Below are 20,028 nucleotides of genomic sequence, written 5' to 3'. Positions count from 1 at the left end.
TCTGGCGACCTATCTCTCTGTCTATCCATCTCTTTCTCTTTCTCTCTCTGAAGCCCCCATGCAGAGTTTGCGATGATTACTATGTAAATGAGTGCGACTGGAGAGAAGGAAGGAGGGATAGGGGGGTCAGACACACCGAGCGGGGAGTACTTTTGTTCCTCTTTTCATTATCTCTCTCTATCGTTCCCCGGATCACCGCTATCTCCACGCCGGAGGAATATTTTAATATCCGTTACAGCAACACACACTCTGTCACTCCGCCCTCCCTTCCTCCTAACATCTAACCACCCACCCACCCATTCATCCTTCCATCCATCCCTCCACCCACCTACCCACCGATTTATCCATCCATCCCTCGCCCATACCACTGCCTGCAGTGCAAACTATGGAGACAAATGTACAGAGAGGAGAAGAAGAAGGCTTTGATATACGATAGAGTCAAGGGGAGAAATGCAGAGAGGATGTAAAACAGAAGGGGTACTGCTGGATCATTGGAAGGAAAAGCAAGGATTGGGCCTACAGATGACAGGGAAATGTGGAGAGGGGCAGGGATATGAAGAGAGGGATGAAGAGAGGTGGCAGTAGGGGAAGGAAAGGATGGTGCAGTGGGGTAAAAGGACAGGCAGAGAGGAAAATATAGCAAGGACAGAGACAAGAGGAATGGATGCTGAACAGGAAACACAGGGATGTAATAAAAAGCCCAATGGATTCCTCCATGATGGCCTGCTCATTAATGTGAAAAACAACATGAATACTGGAATTGCCCAGAATAAACCATTATGCAGACAACAGCCCAGCAAGTTGGACAGAGCTAAGCAACACTGCAGTGTCTTTGCAGGTTTTACAGACCTCTGCGTTTAGTGGCTCTTCAAACCATTTGACACTTATATTGCAGTCTTCCTTTCACCTTGCATGAGCGCCTGTCAGTCAGAAATGTAAGCCAGTGTCAAACAGTGGGAAAACATGTGATTTAGAAGGCGATGAGTAGCGTGTGTGTTAAATTTGTGTCTGTGTGTTATTTTGGTGGTATTCTATTCATAGCAGAGGTCAGCAGCACAGTAACAGACACAGCCGCTTTGTGTGTGTGTGTGTGTGTGTGTGTGTGTGTGTGTGTGTGTGTGTGTGTGTGTATGTGTGTGTGTGTGTGTGTTTACCTGGGTTTAGGGGTACCTGAGGAGTAGATGAAGAGTAGGGAATAAGGGTATAATTGGTGGGTAGATGATAAGTGACTGGCAGGCAGTTCAAAAAAGAGTGTTTTTGTATGTTTGTGTGTGCATGTGTTTAAGGGACTATGATGCATATATGTCTAGACAGCACACACATGGCTGGGTTAAACATACTGCAATTACACTTCCACCTGCAGGTCATGCCACTGTATGTGTGTGTCAGTATATTTGTGTATTTGTGCTTGCTTGTGTGCATCCATTCCTTTCTCTGCCTGCATGTTTATTGGACTCCTCTCCTCTCGTCTCTGTCATTACTGATGCCTGTAGTAGATAGGCCTCATTAGTGTATGGCTGTTTGTGATATCTCTGACTGACTCATTTGTCTGTCCCCCATTGTTCTCCTCTGTCTCATATCTTTGTTTCCCCTCCCTGAGGAGAACAGCAGAGGAGAGGGAGTGGGCTTCTCCCCACATGCTAACCCTCCCGCCTCTCTCTCCTCTAGTTCCTATCCTCACTCCCTCCAGCTCTTTTTGCCTTATCATAATATAACGTGCCCCAGACCCTCTGTACCTTCATGCCCATCCTCCTCTCTTTTCCTGCAGTACTGACTCGAGGAGAGAATACGGGGCTTGGTTTACATTAGAATGATGTTCACTCAGTCCTTCACATTACGTCCGCCTTTCCAGTAAAGTGACAAAAGGATCTTGTCTTTGGCTTCCCCCAGAATGTACTTTGTGCTCCTCGGCACATATGATACAATGCAGATTTTCTGATATCACAGAGAGATATAGGCTACCTGAACTAAAAAAGTATATTATTTATTGTGTTTGTATCATTCTTATGTAAATGTAGAAAATGTGTATATGTTAACTTAAATGGTCTATGCTGTGCCACATTAACAAAAACATGTTGGTATGTTTTGAAAATATTTCATAATACAATACTTTATTGTGTGGTTATGTACCTGATACACTTGCTTGTTTCTTCAAAACCTTTCAAGGGGAACAGAATAAAAAATGAATATATCTCAGCCTGCTAGCATATTTGTATTTTTATTTAAAATGGAATAGTGTTTAAGGTTATATATTAATTGTGTGGATGTTTGGAGTGTGCTCAACTCTGTAGTATACAACATATTGCTCTTGCAGTTCTTCTAAAATGAAACTTCTCCTTTTTGGTTCTCCCCAGCTGCCCAGTGAGTATGAAGCCAATCCAGAGCTGCTTTTCTACAGAATCACTCACCTCAACCACCGGCAGCAATACCTGATCTGGGCTGCAGCCGTCACCACTGCAGGCCGGGGGAACTTCAGTGATAAGGTCACTGTTGAGCCAGCAGCCAAGGGTGAGTACCTCAATATGCAGATTAATTATCAGAGGCATACACTAGTGCTTGGATGCTAAGTAAACATGCTTTTAGTCATTTGCAGGTCAAAAGATGTCTTGGACGTTAACACTGTGCAAAATGTGCCAACTACATTACTGTAGTAACATATTGAACCCATCAAAGTCTGTTTTTAAGTCTTTGGGAGTGCTACTGCATATGTGACATGTTTACATAAAACCAGAGAGAGCTGTGTGAAATCGGACCAATTGCCTAAAGTGATGTTACTAGAGTCAGCATCAATTGGGTCTGAAGACTACAAGTTCAAATACAATTTGGGTGTGTGGAGTTCGAAAGAAGTGAGCTTACCAGACCTCTGTAGCCCGTCATCATCTCTGCGTGGGGCTAACAGTTCGAGGCTACATTAGCTTTTACGAGCATAACACACAAGGATCTCTCACCAAACTGTCGGTAGTCAAATTGTGTTGTTGGTCATGTCGGAGGCAGGTTTTGCAATGAAGAGGAATGAATGCTTGGAATATTCCTTGTATTGTTTCATCCATGTAGATGTTTTGTTTACTATCTATCTATCTATCTATCTATCTATCTCTCTATCTATCTATCTATCTCTCTCTCTGTCATTTCCCTCTCTGTTTACTGTTATGACACTGATACTTATTGCATTCCATTATAGTATTCCTCTTCTTGTTGAAAATGCCATCAACTGAAAATAATCTCTCTCTTACTTTGTCACTTGCTCTGTATAACTCCCCGGCATGTTTTTTAACCTCACCTCCTGTTTTTGTGCTATTGATTTAAGAGTTCAGAGGGCACCAGATAAACTGGCCTGAATCAGGGAAATTATAAGAGGGGAAGCAAAAGAAAGAAGAGCAGGTTGAAAAAAAAATAAAAATAGGAAAGAAAATCACAGGAACAGAGCCAACTAATACACAAGACAATAGAGAGGCAGAGTGTTTAAGAAAATGAAGAGGGCAGTTAATCAATAGGCTTTGGATTAAAAGACAGGAAGAATAAGGCAGTAAGAATGAATAGAGTGCACTTCCCACCATATTATCCTTTCCTGTTGTATCCATTCGTTCCTTTGACTGCTGGGTGCAAAGGTTTGCAAGTGTGTGTGTGTGTGTGTGTGTGTGTGTGTGTGTGTGTGTGTGTGTGTGTGTGTGTGTGTGTGTGTGTGTGTGTGTGTGCATTCGTACGGTGGGTGCGTCAGCTGATCGGCAGCTGTAAAAGGCAGTGTGCTTCAGGCTTGCCCACTCAATACTTCATTCAACCTTAACATAAGTGCACTAGAGCACTTGCATTAAGACACCAAGCTTGAGAAAGAAAGGGAGAAGAAGAGAGCGGGTGGGGGGATTGACAGAGAATAAGGTTATGTGCCTAAATAGATTTTTTTATATCCTCTCTCCTCAATCCTTGTCTTCTCTTATATTGTTACCCATATGCTAGTCTCTGCTGGACAATGTCACATTTCACGCAGATTTATTTTCCATCAAGCGTGAATCATGGTAAATACATTACACACTCTGCTAGTGAATCCTGTTTATTGAAAGAATCCCAAATTGAGAATAAATCAATTACATATCAACCATTACATTCCTGTATTGATTTAACACACTGTGAAACCTCTACTGCATTTGTTTATCGTGTTTATAAAGTGGTGATTTGACAATGGCAAGGAATAACCAATTGGTACATATTAATTAGGCTATTGCCTTTCTTGTGTACATGTTAATGCTAAGAGCTCCAATGGTCTTCTTTCAATTGCTCTGCCTCCATACACCTTTCATTTTTATATTTCGTTCTTTATCCTCCACCAGCTCCAGCTAAGATCCTGTCATTTGGGGGCACAGTGACTACTCCCTGGATGAAGGAGGTGCGACTGCCCTGTAGCTCAGTAGGAGAACCTACACCTACTATAAAATGGACCAAAGACAGGTAGAATCTTCCCCAGAAATGTTTTGTAAAGCTGAGTTTATGGTGCTGCTGTGATACAGCTAAGCTTGAATTAGTATTTAAGTGTCTTGGTATCTTAAAACAAATATTATGCAGCTCTGTAACACAAACTCAGATTATGTTGGGGGAGTTTTTCCTGATCCGATGTGAGGTCCCGGGACTGGGATGTCGTATGTGTACAGATTATAAATCCCTCTGAGGCAAATTTGTAATTTGTGATTTTGGGCTATACTAAATAAACTGAAATTGAATTGAATTGAAATGTTGCTTTTGGACCATTTTGCAGCCTAACACCAGAAACAAAATAAATAACCTTTCATCACAATCTAGAAAGAATCGTTGATGACGTCCTCCCATGATTCTCTCTTTCTCTCTCTGTTAGTGAGGACACAGCCATCCCAGTGTCTCTAGATGGACAACGTCTCATTCTGGCCAATGGCACAGTAGTGCTGCGCTCTGTCAAAGCTGAAGATTCTGGTTACTACACCTGCACCGCAACCAACACGCTGGGCTTTGACACCATCATTGTCAACCTTTTGGTACAAGGTACCGGAAATAATCACATTAATACCTGTACCTTTCAGACTATTTAATTTGGCCCATTCAACTGCGGTTGCAATTTACTTATATGCCTGCTGTTCTTGCTGAAAATGAGAAACTGTAATATATTTTAACCACCATGAAAATATTTTAGTACAAGGCAAGTTTATTTATATAGCATTTCAGCAGCAAGGTAATTCAAAGTGCTTTACATAGTGACAGTTTTCTGGTAGTTTGTTTCAGATATATGGTGCATAAAAACTCAGCACTGCTTCTCCAGCAGACCTGTCCCAGATGATGTGAAAGGTCTCCTTAACGATTCAGTGCTTTATAAACCAAACATAGTATTTTAAAATCAATTATTTGACAGACAGGAAGCCAGTGTAAAGACCTCTGAACTGGAGTAATGTGATTCCCTTTCTGGTCTTAGTGAGGACTCGAGCAGCAGCGTACTGAATCAGCTGCAGCTGTATAATTGATTTGTTAGGGAGACCTGTTAAGTATAGAGTCTGCTGAAGATGCAGTAAATGCATGGACGTAATCTGAAAATGGTATTAGGCTGACTTTGTCTTTGTCTTAATGTAGCTATTGAAATTCAGGTCTGAGTGCATGACTACACCTACATTTCTGGCTTGGTTTGTGGTTTTTAACATTGCCGACTGAAGTTGAAGTTGAAGACTGAGTGCTGACTTTTAAATGTTCCTCCTTGGTACCAAAAACCTCTACCACAGCTGTGATCTTTGTTTAATTGAAGAAAATTTGGCACATCCAATCATTGATGTATTCATTGCATTAGCATGTGCAGTTATTATATAGGGCCATAGTCCCCTGATGATATGGTTATGTAAATGTATGTGTCATCTGCATAATTACGATAACTTATTTTGTTGTTTTCCATGATCTGAGCCAGTGGAAACATGTACATGTTAAACAGGGGAGTCCCAGAATGGAGCCTTGGGCAACTTTGCATGTCACATGTGTCCATCCAGATATGTAATTACCTATAGACACAAAGTAGCCCTGGTCCTTTAATTAGGATTCAAATCAGTTTAGTGCTGTGCCAGAATGCCCCATTTAGTTATCACGTTGTTCTAGTAGTATGTTGTGGTCGACTGTCACAAATTCAGCACTGAGATCAAATAATACAGACAGAAACATTGCCACTGTCTGTGTTTAAGCGAACCATTAAAGACCTTAACAAGAGTAGTCTCTGTGTTGTTGTGTGGTCAAAAACATTGGAAGACCTTAAAACGGTTGTTTAGTGGCAAGAACTTGTTCAGCTGTTGAAAAACAGCCTTTTCAATTATTTTTCTTAAAAATGGGAGATATGGGCCAATAATTGTTCATTTGTGATGTGTGAAGTTTTTTTGAGCTGTTAAGGCTTTGTGTCTCATCCTCAGTCCCTCCAGATCAGCCTCGTCTAACCGTTTCCACCACCTCCACCTCCTCCATCACTCTGGCTTGGATACCAGGAGACAACGGAGGCAGCTCTATCAGAGGTACGTGGCCCTGCACAAAGCTGTCTTTCTGTATACTACCATCTCTTTCTTCTTGTCGGTTGTCAATGTGTCTAAAGGTATACAGAGTTTTGCTTTAGGTCATGGGTGTATACATAAAATGTGAATGTGAAAAATATTTCCTTTTGACCTCTGATCTTAGTTTACCCCTGTCTGTCTTTTCTGTCTCTTTTAATGGGCACATTGTTAGTGTGCATACTGATCTATTAGTTTATTGATTGGCCTTCTGGTTTTATATTTCCCTGAGAACAGTCTATTTGATTATCTGACTGTTGGGGGGAAAAGGGCATGTTGTGTGTGTCTGAATTGGCATGCATTCAAATGTGGTTTTAATCCATTTTCTTTGTTCATGCTATTTGTCAGCGTGAAGGTGTTTCAGGGTCGTCTGTCAGAGGATGTGTTATAAGTGTGTTTGTAGATAAAGGATGGAGCAAAACAGAAATGTACTGTGTCAAACAAAGACCATCTGAAAACAAGTTTAAATAAGTGTAACAACTTTACCTGAAACTGCGGGATGAATGGAGGGAGCTTGATAAATTGTGCTCATGTGCGGGAGGCTTTTAACCGACCTCTGTGAAAAGCAGGCCACTGAGCGTCACCGGAGCATTGACTGGACTGGGCTGAATTAAAAAAAGGTTTAGTTAAAAAAGTTTAGTTATTCACAATTTGCACGGAATCATTCATTTTCTGATCTGCAACTTTATTATGTTCAGAATGTCTACTGCCAGTTTGTCAGGTATACAGTGGTAGAGAATTGAAGATGACGCTCTTTATACCTCTATGAAACTATGAAGCAAGTGGCTTAAGACATAACTGCACTTAGAAACACGTGGTGTCCCACATGTCATTTCTAAAGAAATGGCTGTACAAACTCAAATTAAAAAAAATAATTAGATAAGATTCAAAAACAGCTCATTGAATCATTAGTTTATTATATTTTAAATCTGACAGAAGCTGGAACAATATAATGTTCTTGTGAAAAAACATGTTTAAAGATATCTCAGCTGATTATGAGGCTTTTTTGCAGCATGTGTAAAAAAGAAATAGAGAAATAAATAAATAAAGAGATGAGCAAATCTTGTCAGTTCGTAATCCTGCAGTGAGAACTGATGCTATGTTCTAATCTGGTCTACAATAGTTTGTTATTGTGCTGTTCTTGACCATTATGTTCTGATGTGTTCTCTTCTGTTGTGTGACAGACAGAGGGTCACTATATAACTTGTAAAACTGCAGAATCTGCACATATTAACGCCTCTAATGTGTGCACTCAATCACAACATCTGTTAGAGAGAGATTGATGCAAAAATATGGTACAAAGAATAGAATGAAACAAAACACAGAGAGGGAGACATTATATATACATAATTATATACACACAGAAGGAAAGATGGACACAGAGGGAGGATTAGATGTAAAGTGTCTCGCATCAGCAGGGAGTTGGCTTTCCAAGGCAGCTGATTATAAAAACAGTCACCACATTGCATGCCCTCATTTACATAGATGCTCAGTCAGCGCCATCCCAGTCTTGGAGTTTGTAGGTAACTAATGGCGTAGTAGACAGAGCAGCTAGAGCATCCTCCAATCGGGCCGAAGTACAGTGTGACACTGCCATCTAGTGAACAGTAGAGGTACCAATGTCAAATGTTCAGTTGGGTTGGTGTAAAATGAGTTATTTAGCTCAACAGAGAATTGTGTAATAAAGAAAGAAAATAATAATAATCATCATTGTGTGTGTATGCAGGTTTTGTGCTTCAGTACTCTGTAGACAACACAGAGGAATGGAAAGATGTTTTCATCAGTTCTAGTGAACGCTCCTTCAAATTGGACAACCTGCGCTGTGGCACCTGGTATAAAGTGAAGCTGGCCGCAAAGAACAGTGTTGGAGCTGGACGCATCAGTGAGATCATTGAGGCAAAGACCCATGGGCGAGGTGAGTAGCGTGGAATAGGTAAAGGGGCAAAATATTTATTGAATACAGTTTTCATAATGACGACCTTTGTATGGCACAATAGTGGCAGAGCAATAACGTGCATTAAGAATGGCAAAACTTTACTGACTAAAACTAAAAGTCGGCCACATGAGAGAGGTCTCTGTGGTGCAGTCATCAATGAAGCTTTAGATAGCATTCATCCAACAATATTCATCATTTTAGAACCCTTGAAAACTTACAATAATACCATAAAATCATTCATCCTTGACCTTTCATATAAACACGGAACTGACTTTTTGAAATTGTAGATATCTTCATCAATCTCTTTGTGCGTCATACTTTACTAGTATAAGTATGACGCACATACTATACTCACACATCAGCGGATAAAGGATTTATTTTGTCTTATGTTAGTGACCATTATTTTGTTTAACCAGTGAATGGATGAATTATTTGCAAATTGATGATTATTATTATAGGGCCAGTGTGTAGCATTTAGAAGTAGGCATATAGAAGTGAGGTTGCAGATTACAACCAACTGAAACGTCCCCTGTGTGCCAACTGTGTAGGAGAACCACGGTGTCTGACACGAAAATGTTTTTGGCTATTTAGAGCCAGTGTTTGCTTTGTTTGTTCTGGGCTACTGGAGAAACATGGCGGAGCAACATAGTGTTCTCCATAGAGATATAAATGGATCATAGGGTAATAAAAACATAACAAATACGTTGAGGTGATGATACACTAAATAAAACATACTACTGCCAATGGATCCCCTAAAAGCTACACATTGGAGGTTTCGATGATATTTAGTAAATCTACTAAGATATTTTTGTAGTACCTACTATAGCAGTTATACATATGCACACTAAGTTACCAAGCAAGCTATTGCTAAATCACATAGGCCTGCCTATGTTTTCTTACGTTCACTAATTACCTGTTATATTTTACAATTGTAATCTGAATGGACAAATGCATCATGATTTTGCTTCAGAACCCCAGTTCAACAAGGATCAGCCGGTCTTCACCCACATTAACTCCAGCCACGCCCGCCTCAACCTGCAGGGTTGGGCCAGTGGAGGCTGTCCCATCAGTGCTGTCATACTGGAGTTTAGACCAAAAGGTGGGTCACGGCTTTTTCAAGTTGCAATAGTATTTTGAGGTATCGTGCAACAAGTTGAATATGAAAAGTGTGCAGTGTAACAAATAAATGTATTGTTAGTTTTGAGATAACTTTCAATCTTTTAATTGAAACCAAGAAGGAGAGAAAAGAGATCAGACTCAACACTGGTGCGGTATGTGTACTTGATGCAGGTACATGGGCATGGCAGAATGTACGTACCAATGCCACCACAGATGTGTTTCTGGCGGAGCTGCGTGAGGCAACCTGGTATGAGTTGAAGATGAAGGCCTGTAACAGCGCTGGCTGTGGCAACCAGAGCTCCCAATTTGCAACACTGGACTATGATGGTAGTGAGTGGACGACTTTCTTTGTTTGGCAATCCATTTGTATAAACAGTGGTGTTGTGACTTGAATAAGAAATTCACTTCACTGGATACCTTAAAATAGTATTGTGAAACGGCAGTAAGTAACCTCTGCTCTTCCCGTGTGCAGGCACAATTCCACCGATTAAATCCCCCCTGGAAAAAAATGATGATGTCAAGAAGCTGTTTTCGATTGGCTGTCCTGTGATCTTGGTCACACTAGGTGTCGCACTGCTCTTCATCATTCGCAAGAAACGCAAAGAAAAGAGGCTGAAGAGACTAAGAGGTGAGAGAAGGGCTAGGACGGAATTGGCAAGAAGAACAAAGCAGTCTTATGAGAGAATTCAGAGAGAATCTGGAATGAAGTCTCGAGAGTTGTATTTATAATAATAATAATAATTCAAACTTATATAGCGCTTTACTAGATACTCAAAGACGCTTTACACTGGGGACAAGAGACAGAGACAAACAGAACAAAACAAAAAATGGAAAGACAAAGCAAACATTTTATATTTATTTTAAAAGATTGATTTGTATGTCTATATATAATTTGTTATGCTTTCTGCTCTCTAGATGCCAAAAGCCTGGCAGAGATGCTAATCAGGTAAGACCGCTATTTCCGAGTCTTGCACAAAATCTGTCGAAAATATTATTTAGTTTAACTCAAAAGTAATTCATAGAAAATCCACATTTTGCAATTTTTTGAAGCCATGAATGTTTGTGTGTGTCGTCGTATATCTCTGGATTAGTAAAAACAACCGCAGCTTTGACACCCCAGTGAAGGGACCTCCTCAGGGCCCACGGTTACATATTGACATCCCCAGAGTGCAGCTGCTAATTGAAGACAAAGAAGGCATCAAGCAAATCGGTGAGAGGAAGAAAAAGCAACAAGAGAGTTGTTTCATGTGTTCAAATGAGCTTTATTTCAAAAGTATAATGAACATTTCGAGGCATTTGACTTATAGTTGTCACTTTTTTGCATCTGCAATAGCTACTTTTATGAAATTATGCTTCTGTATCTTATAGGTGAGGACAAAGCCACTATCCCTGTGACAGACACAGAGTTCAACCAAACTGGCAACCCTCAGAGCTTCTGCACAGGCGTGTCCGTCCACCACCCTGCCCTCATCCAGAACACCGGTCCTTTGATTGACATGTCAGACATAAGACCAGGAACCAGTAAGTGCTCTCGATCCTCTGTGTCCCTTTTTATCTGTAAAAGCTTAAGTAACTGAAGCAGTGTTGTTGCATGTAGAGTAGAAGTGAAGATAAGCTGTTTGTTTTGCAAATGCCTGGTAATTTTCCTGGCTTTGACCAGCATTTGTACATATGCACATCCACCTTATTTCTTCATCCATTTCCCACCAGACCCAGTGTCAAGGAAGAGTGTTAAGTCAGCCCACAGCATCAGGAACCGCTACTCAAGTCAGTGGACTCTGACCAAGTGCCAGTCCTCAACTCCAGCCCGCACTCTCACCTCAGACTGGCGTACAGTTGGCTCCCAGCATGGCATCACTGTCACAGAGAGTGACAGCTACAGTGCCAGCCTTTCACAGGATACAGGTTGGCACATGGGTTAAATGACACTTACAGCCATTAACATGCACATGTTAATGAGGCCATGTTAATAAGGCTATTTTTCAAATGTAAAGGAACATACGGTTTTACAGTGGGCCACACCTCAAAAGGCATTTGTAATACTGTGATTAACTTTATTTCCTTTACTTTCTCTTTCACAGATAAGGGTCGCAACAGCATGGTGTCGACAGAGAGCGCCTCCTCAACTTATGAGGAGTTGGCAAGAGCTTATGAGCATGCCAAGCTAGAGGAGCACCTACAGCATGCCAAATTTGAGATTACTGAGTGCTTTATCTCTGACAGCTCATCTGACCAGATGACCACAGGTACCAATGACAATGCAGATAGCATGACGTCCATGAGCACACCCTCTGAGCCCGGTATCTGCCGTTTCACTGCCTCGCCACCCAAACCCCAGGACTATGATCGTGGCAAGAATGTAGCTGTGCCCATCCCACATCGCGCCAAGAGTGAGTAGTTGCTGCAAAGCATGGATCTTTTATTTTTAAGAATTAGCTTTTCCATGGCATTACATTTACATAAAAAGTTATGACAAAGAAAAAGCATTATGAACATATATCTGAATCAAAATCAGGCTTTGTAGATACAATTATAAATTCTATTATAATATAAAAATACACATAAAAAAAATATACCGCTAAGTTTAGAGAGGATGTTTCCGTCTGATGGCTCATATGTGCATAGCATGCAAAAATACCTGTAGTGATGCCAGATAAACCCAATCAGCAATCAGCAGTTTAGATGAACACACAGTTTCATACCGTGCAACACTGATTATTACCCATAGGTGTTGCTTTTTGCAGGTTTTAGCTGCCACATTAAATGTAACTTTTACCATCCAGGTGACTACTGCAACCTGCCCCTCTACATGAAGTCAGATCCCTTCTTTCGAAAGCAGTCGGAGCATCATGACCCATGTCCAGTGGTTCCACCACGTGAAGCTTCTATTCGTGGCCTTGCGCAGCGAGCATACCACACCCAGGGCCGCCATGTGACTATGGACTCTGCAAAGCAGCAGGCCCTTACCATGGGCCACTCTGGCCTGTCCAACCTCACTTCCTCAGGAGGAGCATTAGGAGGCTGTGGTGGAGGTAGTGGAGGGCCATCTTCTATCTCTAGCAGCTCCACACTTCCCCAGAGGACTCTCACCATGCCAGGCTCTTCTTCCTCAGTGGCCCAAAGTGCAGCGGCAGCTGCTGCTACTGCTGCAGCTGCCGCAGCATCATCCTCCGGCGCCACAGGAGGGACTCCAGGAGGTGCCTCCTCCTCCAAGATGGGAGGATCCAGAGACTCTTTGCTTGAGAGCAGCTCCTCGGGCTTAGGCAGACTACAGAAGCAGAGGGATGGAGGGGCAGGGGCTTACTCCAAGTCATACACACTGGTGTAGCCTGCCATCACCGCGGCCTGTCACTGTAACTCTTAATGGAATGCTGGTCAAGCCAACGCTTGCCTGAAGCTTCTATGGAAAGGTGGGATGAGGAACATATACATGCACAGCTGATCTGTCAGTGCCTGCGCTGTGGCAGGCTGCAGGGGGCTGGTTGGATTCCCATTGGCACTACGGTATGAAGGGGTCAGAGTTGGGTCTCCACAGCACAGGGGTTTGCCTTTCTTTCTGCCTGTTTGCTTTCTATTATTATTGTGTCATCTTTCTCTATCCCTAATTTCATCACCCTGGAAATCACTTGCCAAAACATAAATGATTTATCTGTTCACCTCATATTTTCATTTTCTGGTAAGGACACAGAACTTATGCACAAAATGCTTTTCACATGCACTGTCTTGGTTTATGGATCAAGACAGTCCTAGAATGAGCCAGGTTGCTAGTGTTTTTAAGGTTTTCAAATATGTTCCTTTTCTGGTCTCTGATGGAAAAATAGCTCATATCACAGCATTGTGCCATTGCAGGATGCTTTTACTGGATGCACAAACTACCCATCTTGGTGTTACACTGGCTCTGGGAGGTTACGCCATCATGAATTCACACATTCGAGGCAGTGAAATGACTGTTGCCTCAATACCAGTTTTGAGCTGTAGAGAATTTTCTTATATAAGCAATGGCTAAAACAGCATAGTTGTGTTAACTGATGCTTTTAAAAACAGACATGAAGCCGAGGAGATTAAAAGCATCATCAAGCGAAAGATGAATCCAAACCTTTTTCCCCCCTTCAGTTTTCTGTTCATTTGCTGATGATATCTGATAGAAAAAGTAAGACAGGATACAAGTAACAGTAACCTTCATGTGTGTGTGTGTGTGTGTGTGTGTTTGTGTGTGTGTGTGTGTGTGCGTGTGTGTGCGTGCGTGCGTGCGTGCGTGCGTGCACGTGTAAATATATATATGTATACATGTGGCAGGCACACACCTACAGTGGACCTATTTAAAATCAATCAGTATGCTGACCTCTCAGGCAGATGACGTCTGTGTCAAAACCCCCTCCACTTGTACCTGTGAAGGGGATTCGAACAGTAACGATGATGATGCTGGCGATGTAACATTATGATCCTAAAATGGTCCAGCATTTTGAAGTTTGTTTTGAAGTGTGATTGACATAATTGCTAAGGAAATTGTACTGAAGGAGATTGGTTCAAAAGAGCAATTACAGATGAAAGAGGTTCCTTTCGATAAAAAAACAAGAGACCTTTTATTATAATGGCGCCACAATGCCATTTCTTTAGTTAACTCAATTGACCTTTTCCCTTTCTATCCTTCCCCATGTTCACTCCTCCCCATCCAGCCTCCAATCATATCCATACATTGTCACTGTGACCTACTGCTAGCATACTGGCTAGTTAAAACGACAGAGAGACTGAGAGAAGAGGTCTAATATGCACAGACAGGCAGAAATGCTACTTGATGTTCATTACAACTTGAATGGAGAGACAAGTGGCAAACATAAAAACAATTCATTGAGATGTATACAAGAAAAATCATATTTGTATGACGTGATCTCAAATTTATGAACAGATAAAGATTTCGATATTATAGACAGAGCGATCAAGTGTTGATAGAATTTGCAGTTGTTAGGAAAACAAGGAGAGGGGTTTGCAAAGCAGAGAGAAATAAGTGGCGTCCAGAACTAAAAGATGTGTTTTCAAGTCCCATCACCTCACTGAAATTTATTTTAGCTTTATGCATGGTACTGTATCTGCTAACTCTTAAGTTTGTTTTCCCCATTTATTCTCAGAAAGCTTAATCCCATAACAAAGATTGTTCCAAAAAAATGAGTTGCTCCAAATGTTTTGCAATGGTAAAACGTAACATCAGGGCTCTCGCAATAGAACAAAGAAAAAGATATGATATATGTTTTGTTTTCAAAAGTATGTACATATATATTTCTATTCAAATATATAGCAAATATATGAATATTGAAAAAAGCAGAGAAATATAAAAGCCGTTCTAATTGAAAATATATTTAAAAGATCACAAGACAATCGCTCAGAGTGAAAAACTGCAAGAAGGAAAAATGAAAAAGAAGAGGGTGTCTTAAACGGGTAGCACAACCATGGACGTGAGATCCTTGAGAGAAAGAAAGTGATGTGAAAGAAAGTTAAATGCTGAAACTGAGGTTTGAGGAATGATACTATGACCCCCTTGTGATTTTGTAAATGTTCCAGCTGCTCTGTGCAGCAGGTAGCAGCTGAGAGGACAAGCACAGTAAAGTCAAGTTATAGTGTGAGATTGTGTCGCTGGTTAACTGTGGTCTATGGCTCAATGCAGAAAGTGTGGTGTTGAAAAAGAAAACAGTCAAACAAGGACAGCCTATACAGTAAGTGAGCCTATTGTAACATGTTGTATTGTACCTTACAAAGGTGTGTTCACAAACTCAATGCCATTACCTGACTATAGAAGACAAACGGACCGAAAAGTATTTCTGTTTCTTATCTGTGTCATAGTGAGTCCTCCCCAAACTCCAGGACTGCAGGCTAATACGAATACCACACAGCAACGATTATAACTGCTGATATATGTATTCATGCTCCCTTTAATTTTAAATCTAGACAGGAAATAAATGAATTTAGCTTACCTGTCATCAGGGGTAGGATGCCTTTCCTTTTGGCCTGTATGTTTCAAGTTGTGCAAATACTTGTTTTCAGTAAAACAAGAGTTTGGAAATGGGGGAAGCCTGTCTCAGCAACCAAAAACAGTTGTATGGATATTGGATGGAGTGATGAAACAAACTCCTTCACAACCTGCTTTCCCCAACCTGCAGTGAAGTTGCCCCAACTGTAAAACACTGTCAGTGTGTTACAAGTATATAAAAATGTATACTTTTTAGGAAAATTACACCCTTTGTTACTTTTGAAGTCTTGTCCTCATTGTGGTTGCCAGATAACCAGAGAAGATGTTTTTACACTTGATAATAAATATAACAAATAAGCGTCTTTCCTCAAATGTCAAACTATTCCTTTAATGGTTTCCAGGATTATTTAAATGCAAGTGTAATATATATATCTGTTGTTGTAGTCGATTCCACACAGCCTGACCTGTTGGATGGTACACAGTACTGCAGAAATACTTTGGTGAGCAATCCTGAATTATTGACTTTTTTGTCCTCCTATAAAGATACTTTTCATATTAGAGCCAAAACTAAAATTGACTTTTTGTTTTCAAGGCAAATGCAAACCATACTGCCATATGAGATTGGTAACCATACCGTATACCAACACTTTACAGTAGTTTTTTTTATTCCCGCTGCTGAAAGTTTCTTGGCAGCAGCCGCTCTTAATTGGCCAGACATCTACAATGTTTCAATGACTAATGAGTGATTTAGGGTGTATTATTCCTTAAAATACAGCAATATACTTTGAAAACTGACTCTGTGTACGTTAGACCAATTTCACATGTGCTATTTCTCCAACCTTTTCCACATCTGCTCAACCAATCAGATGTTCCCCTCTCACTGGACCCCTTGCCCACTTATTCAACATTATTTCTATCCATAATAGGAAACTTATGTACATAGGAAAGTGTTTTGTATAAATGAGTACTATTTTCGACATCTTCACTAGAAACCAGGGCACAATGTAAACTTTTAACTGAAGTTATTGTATTGAAGCAGAAGGACTTAATGGAAAACTATAGAATTATACAGACACTGCTTTATCTTGATTATTGATCAAAGTGGACCATGCATAGTTAACAATATTTATTTCTTCTTTTACAGGTCATTTGGTTGCATTGTCTCTTTTTTGATTTGATTTTAATTTGTAATCTTTTTTGATTTTGATTTTTTTTACTTTGTCACAGGTTGCTTGATTTTTTTTATTCCACTTTTCTGGGGGTGGGGGGTGGAGGACAGCAGCATTGCATGTTCTGAAAATTTTGCTGGTTACTAAGAAAATGGAAATGGTGAATTGAACAATTTAAAAAGGGGTTTAATTAAAACATTTTAAAAATGCAGATGTTGTTCCTTAAACTTTTATGGGGAAACATTGCTTCAATTTGCAATTGCTTGTGTTTAACTCTACATTTTCTTTTCTATGAAAACAAACAAAAACAGAAAAAGAGTACTCAACACCTTGTGCAATAAAGCTATCTTTTTATGAACTGTGATGATCTTATTCATTATTTCCCAACCATGGAGTATTATATATATATACCACGCATAAAGAGGTCCATCTCTCTCGCTATATATATATATATATATATATATATATATATATATATATATATATATATATATATATATATATATATTAGCCTAAAATATTAGCCTTAAATGTCCCTGTGCAGTTGCATATATATATATATATATATATATATATATATATATATATATATATATATATATATATATATATATATATATATATGCAACTGGACATGAAGTTCATATGATTCAGAACCTGATTGAAACACTAGAGGGCATTATGCTGCAATGAAACACAGCAGAGGCTTATATAGGAGTTTATTGACAGATTGGTAACATTTTAACATGTTTGATGTTTATTTTCTTCCTTACTAATACACTCAAACACTGGTTATATATTTACAGCATACTCGCATCATCACAGCATATCAAAACTAGCAATCATTCAGATGTACATTGTAGTATAATACATATAATATTTATTTCACATAGAATTGTAGATATTATTGAAATGTAAGCTATTACTGTTATGTTATTGTTTATACTGTGTCACTAATCTAGGAGGTTTGACTCTATGCACATTTGAATATGAGTGAGCATATGCTTGTGTTATCACAGAGTTCATCCATTGTTTGGTAAATGCACATACATCCCACCTGCTTCCTGCTATGTCCCAGACTTGCAGTGCTGGTACCACCATCCCTCCTTGTCCATTTACTTGCCGTTCTTCTGTTTCTTCTGTTGGAACTTCCTGAAATGTGTCTGGATGGTGGCAGCGGCCTTCTCAACTTCAACGGGGCTGAGCGGAGGAACAGCAGGCGTGGTGCACGTCCCATTGCTGGCATTGGAGTCTGAGCACGACAGGACACAGGGGATAGCCAGAGAGGCTGAGGCAATAGCCATGGAGACATAGTCTGTAGCAATGATGGTTTTCATATTAGCCTTGATTCAAATGGGCTACTTTAACTGGTTGACAATTAAGTAACATTAAGATGAATTCATATGGTAGAGAAATAGCCTGCATTTAAATTAATTAACAGTGTTACTTACTCTTTCTATACACGCCTATGCTGTTCCTCCTGAAGCCATCAAACTGTGAATGAAGCAGTACAGCTGTGTTAGAAGACACGCTCACTGACCCACAGAAAGAAATAAAAGACAAGATGCATGAGATACCAGACAGCAGTGGTGGTTCTACATGTAATTACGCCCCGGGCGAGAACCCCCTCCCCCCTGGCCGGGTGAAGAAAAAAAAAGACCGGATACATCCGTCTGTGCGTAGCCTCAAACATAACATCTTGACACATGTCAAGAGGTTCCATACGTTACTCCAAAAGTGAAACTTAAAAGTCCGTTACAACTCTGTGTTCTGAATTGAAATCAAGGCAGAGTATACTGAGATCGCCAAAAAACCTCTGAAACCCTGCCTCCATTTCAACATCCTGTCTTTGTGAAGCAGGTTTTAATGAAGTGACAGATTGCATTGTTTTGTTTTTTTAAGTGGTCATGCCGCCCCCCATGTGTCATGAAAAAGTGGCTGCCTCGGGACGCCTGTGCCCAAAACCGCCCCTGCCAGACAGATATGACTACGTTACAATCTTATCCGGAACACGAATGAAACATTGTTCACATACCACTGACGGTACAAAAGCAGACACATGCAAACAGATCACAATCACATGGGCGCTTTTGCTAAATTCTCCAACTCAACTGTACAAAATGTGCAATGCACATGTGTGAATGTGCATTTGTGTTTGCACCTGTGTGTGTCCTTTCTTTCTACAGTTAGTGTGTTGACGTCAAACACAAATCCCCTTGATTGGGATTACAGCTCAAGCGGAGCAGCGGCAGGGAAACCAGAGGCTGAGGTCGACAGTTTAGCTGCGTGCCTGCACTCAGTACCACACCCCGGCTCAATGAGATCCAGTCTCCTTTTACCAGACATTAAGACCAAATGTCTTTATTCACCTTCGCCATCACCACCTCTGCGTTAAGGACATTTTTCTGCGCCAATGTGTTCTTTCGCCTTCTTATCTTAGCACCTTAGCCTTTGGTTAACTATCAAGCTTCCTCCTCTGGCTGGAGTTCAGCTATTTGCCACTTTATTGTTATAAAAAGCAACATCAAAGTAACTAGTTACCTCAACCTAAGAAAAATGCACAAAACATCCACAGACAGGTGTACTTCAGGTTTTTTTTAGGCGTAGGACATCTGAAGTGAGCGGTTTGGATTGAAATGTGCTTCTTGTTTCAGGAATCCATAATGAAAGCCTCAGAAAAAGCCAAATGACTGGAGTGGGCAGCATTGATCAATGTGCAAGGCCTTATTGATGCACTGATATTGATTTCCTGTTGGCCAAAAGGTCATTCAGAATCAGAACCATTTATTGCCATGTATGTTTTCACATACAAGGAATTTGTCCTGGCGGGAGGTGCATAACATTTAACACTTAACAATAAACATTTAACAATAAACAGAGTGCAATAAATGGGAGCATGAATATATGTACTGTAATTGAATACACAGTAGAATATTAAAATAAAGTTAAAATGAGTCTAATGCACTAAACTTTATTTTATTCGTTTATAATATTTAAGTGTTTCTGTTTAAGTCCAGAGGCACCAAAAGTCATCTCTGTCTTTTGTATCATATTTTCCTTTGCAGTCCTCTGAGACACCGTAAGCAAACATAGAGCATGTGACCAAGCTCACATACTAAATCAAGCTTGACTGCTAAACTTTCCACACGCTCTGCCTCACCATTAGATAACAAAAGATTAGTGCTAATTTATGACCAAAATAACAGCCAAACTGGCAGCGGAAATGCAGGAAAAAGTTTCCTGTCTCCTTTTGCAATGGAACCCTGAGAAAACTCTGGTGGAGAGAATGTGGTTTGGTGGATGACTCAG

General features: G+C 40.3%; 1 protein-coding gene across 3 annotated transcripts in view; it reads left to right on the top strand.

Annotated features, from left to right (window-relative positions):
* The window catches only part of dscaml1 (Down syndrome cell adhesion molecule like 1), a gene marked incomplete at both ends in the record, with an annotated part of 93,412 nt that extends 80,496 nt beyond the window's left edge, over positions 1-12,916 (top strand). For 2 of the 3 annotated variants that reach the window (XM_079224851.1, XM_079224852.1), the window contains 14 exons: positions 2,355-2,508; positions 4,326-4,443; positions 4,844-5,007; positions 6,402-6,500; positions 8,260-8,448; positions 9,440-9,568; positions 9,760-9,918; positions 10,061-10,216; positions 10,504-10,534; positions 10,680-10,798; positions 10,957-11,109; positions 11,299-11,493; positions 11,670-11,978; positions 12,372-12,916. In XM_079224851.1, coding sequence (XP_079080977.1) covers positions 2,355-2,508; positions 4,326-4,443; positions 4,844-5,007; positions 6,402-6,500; positions 8,260-8,448; positions 9,440-9,568; positions 9,760-9,918; positions 10,061-10,216; positions 10,504-10,534; positions 10,680-10,798; positions 10,957-11,109; positions 11,299-11,493; positions 11,670-11,978; positions 12,372-12,916 — 2,520 coding nt within the window. Of the gene's footprint in view, positions 1-2,309; positions 2,509-4,325; positions 4,444-4,843; positions 5,008-6,401; positions 6,501-8,259; positions 8,449-9,439; positions 9,569-9,759; positions 9,919-10,060; positions 10,217-10,503; positions 10,535-10,679; positions 10,799-10,956; positions 11,110-11,298; positions 11,494-11,669; positions 11,979-12,371 lie in introns of all 3 variants that reach the window. The other variant, XM_079224850.1, reaches the window with a different exon arrangement.
* Between the last annotated feature and the right edge of the window lie 7,112 nt (positions 12,917-20,028).

The sequence above is a fragment of the Taurulus bubalis genome (genome assembly GCF_910589615.1).
Source record: "Taurulus bubalis genome assembly, chromosome: 10".
Classification (NCBI taxonomy): Eukaryota; Metazoa; Chordata; class Actinopteri; order Perciformes; family Cottidae; genus Taurulus; species Taurulus bubalis.
This window is presented reverse-complemented; position numbering and strand designations above follow the sequence as displayed.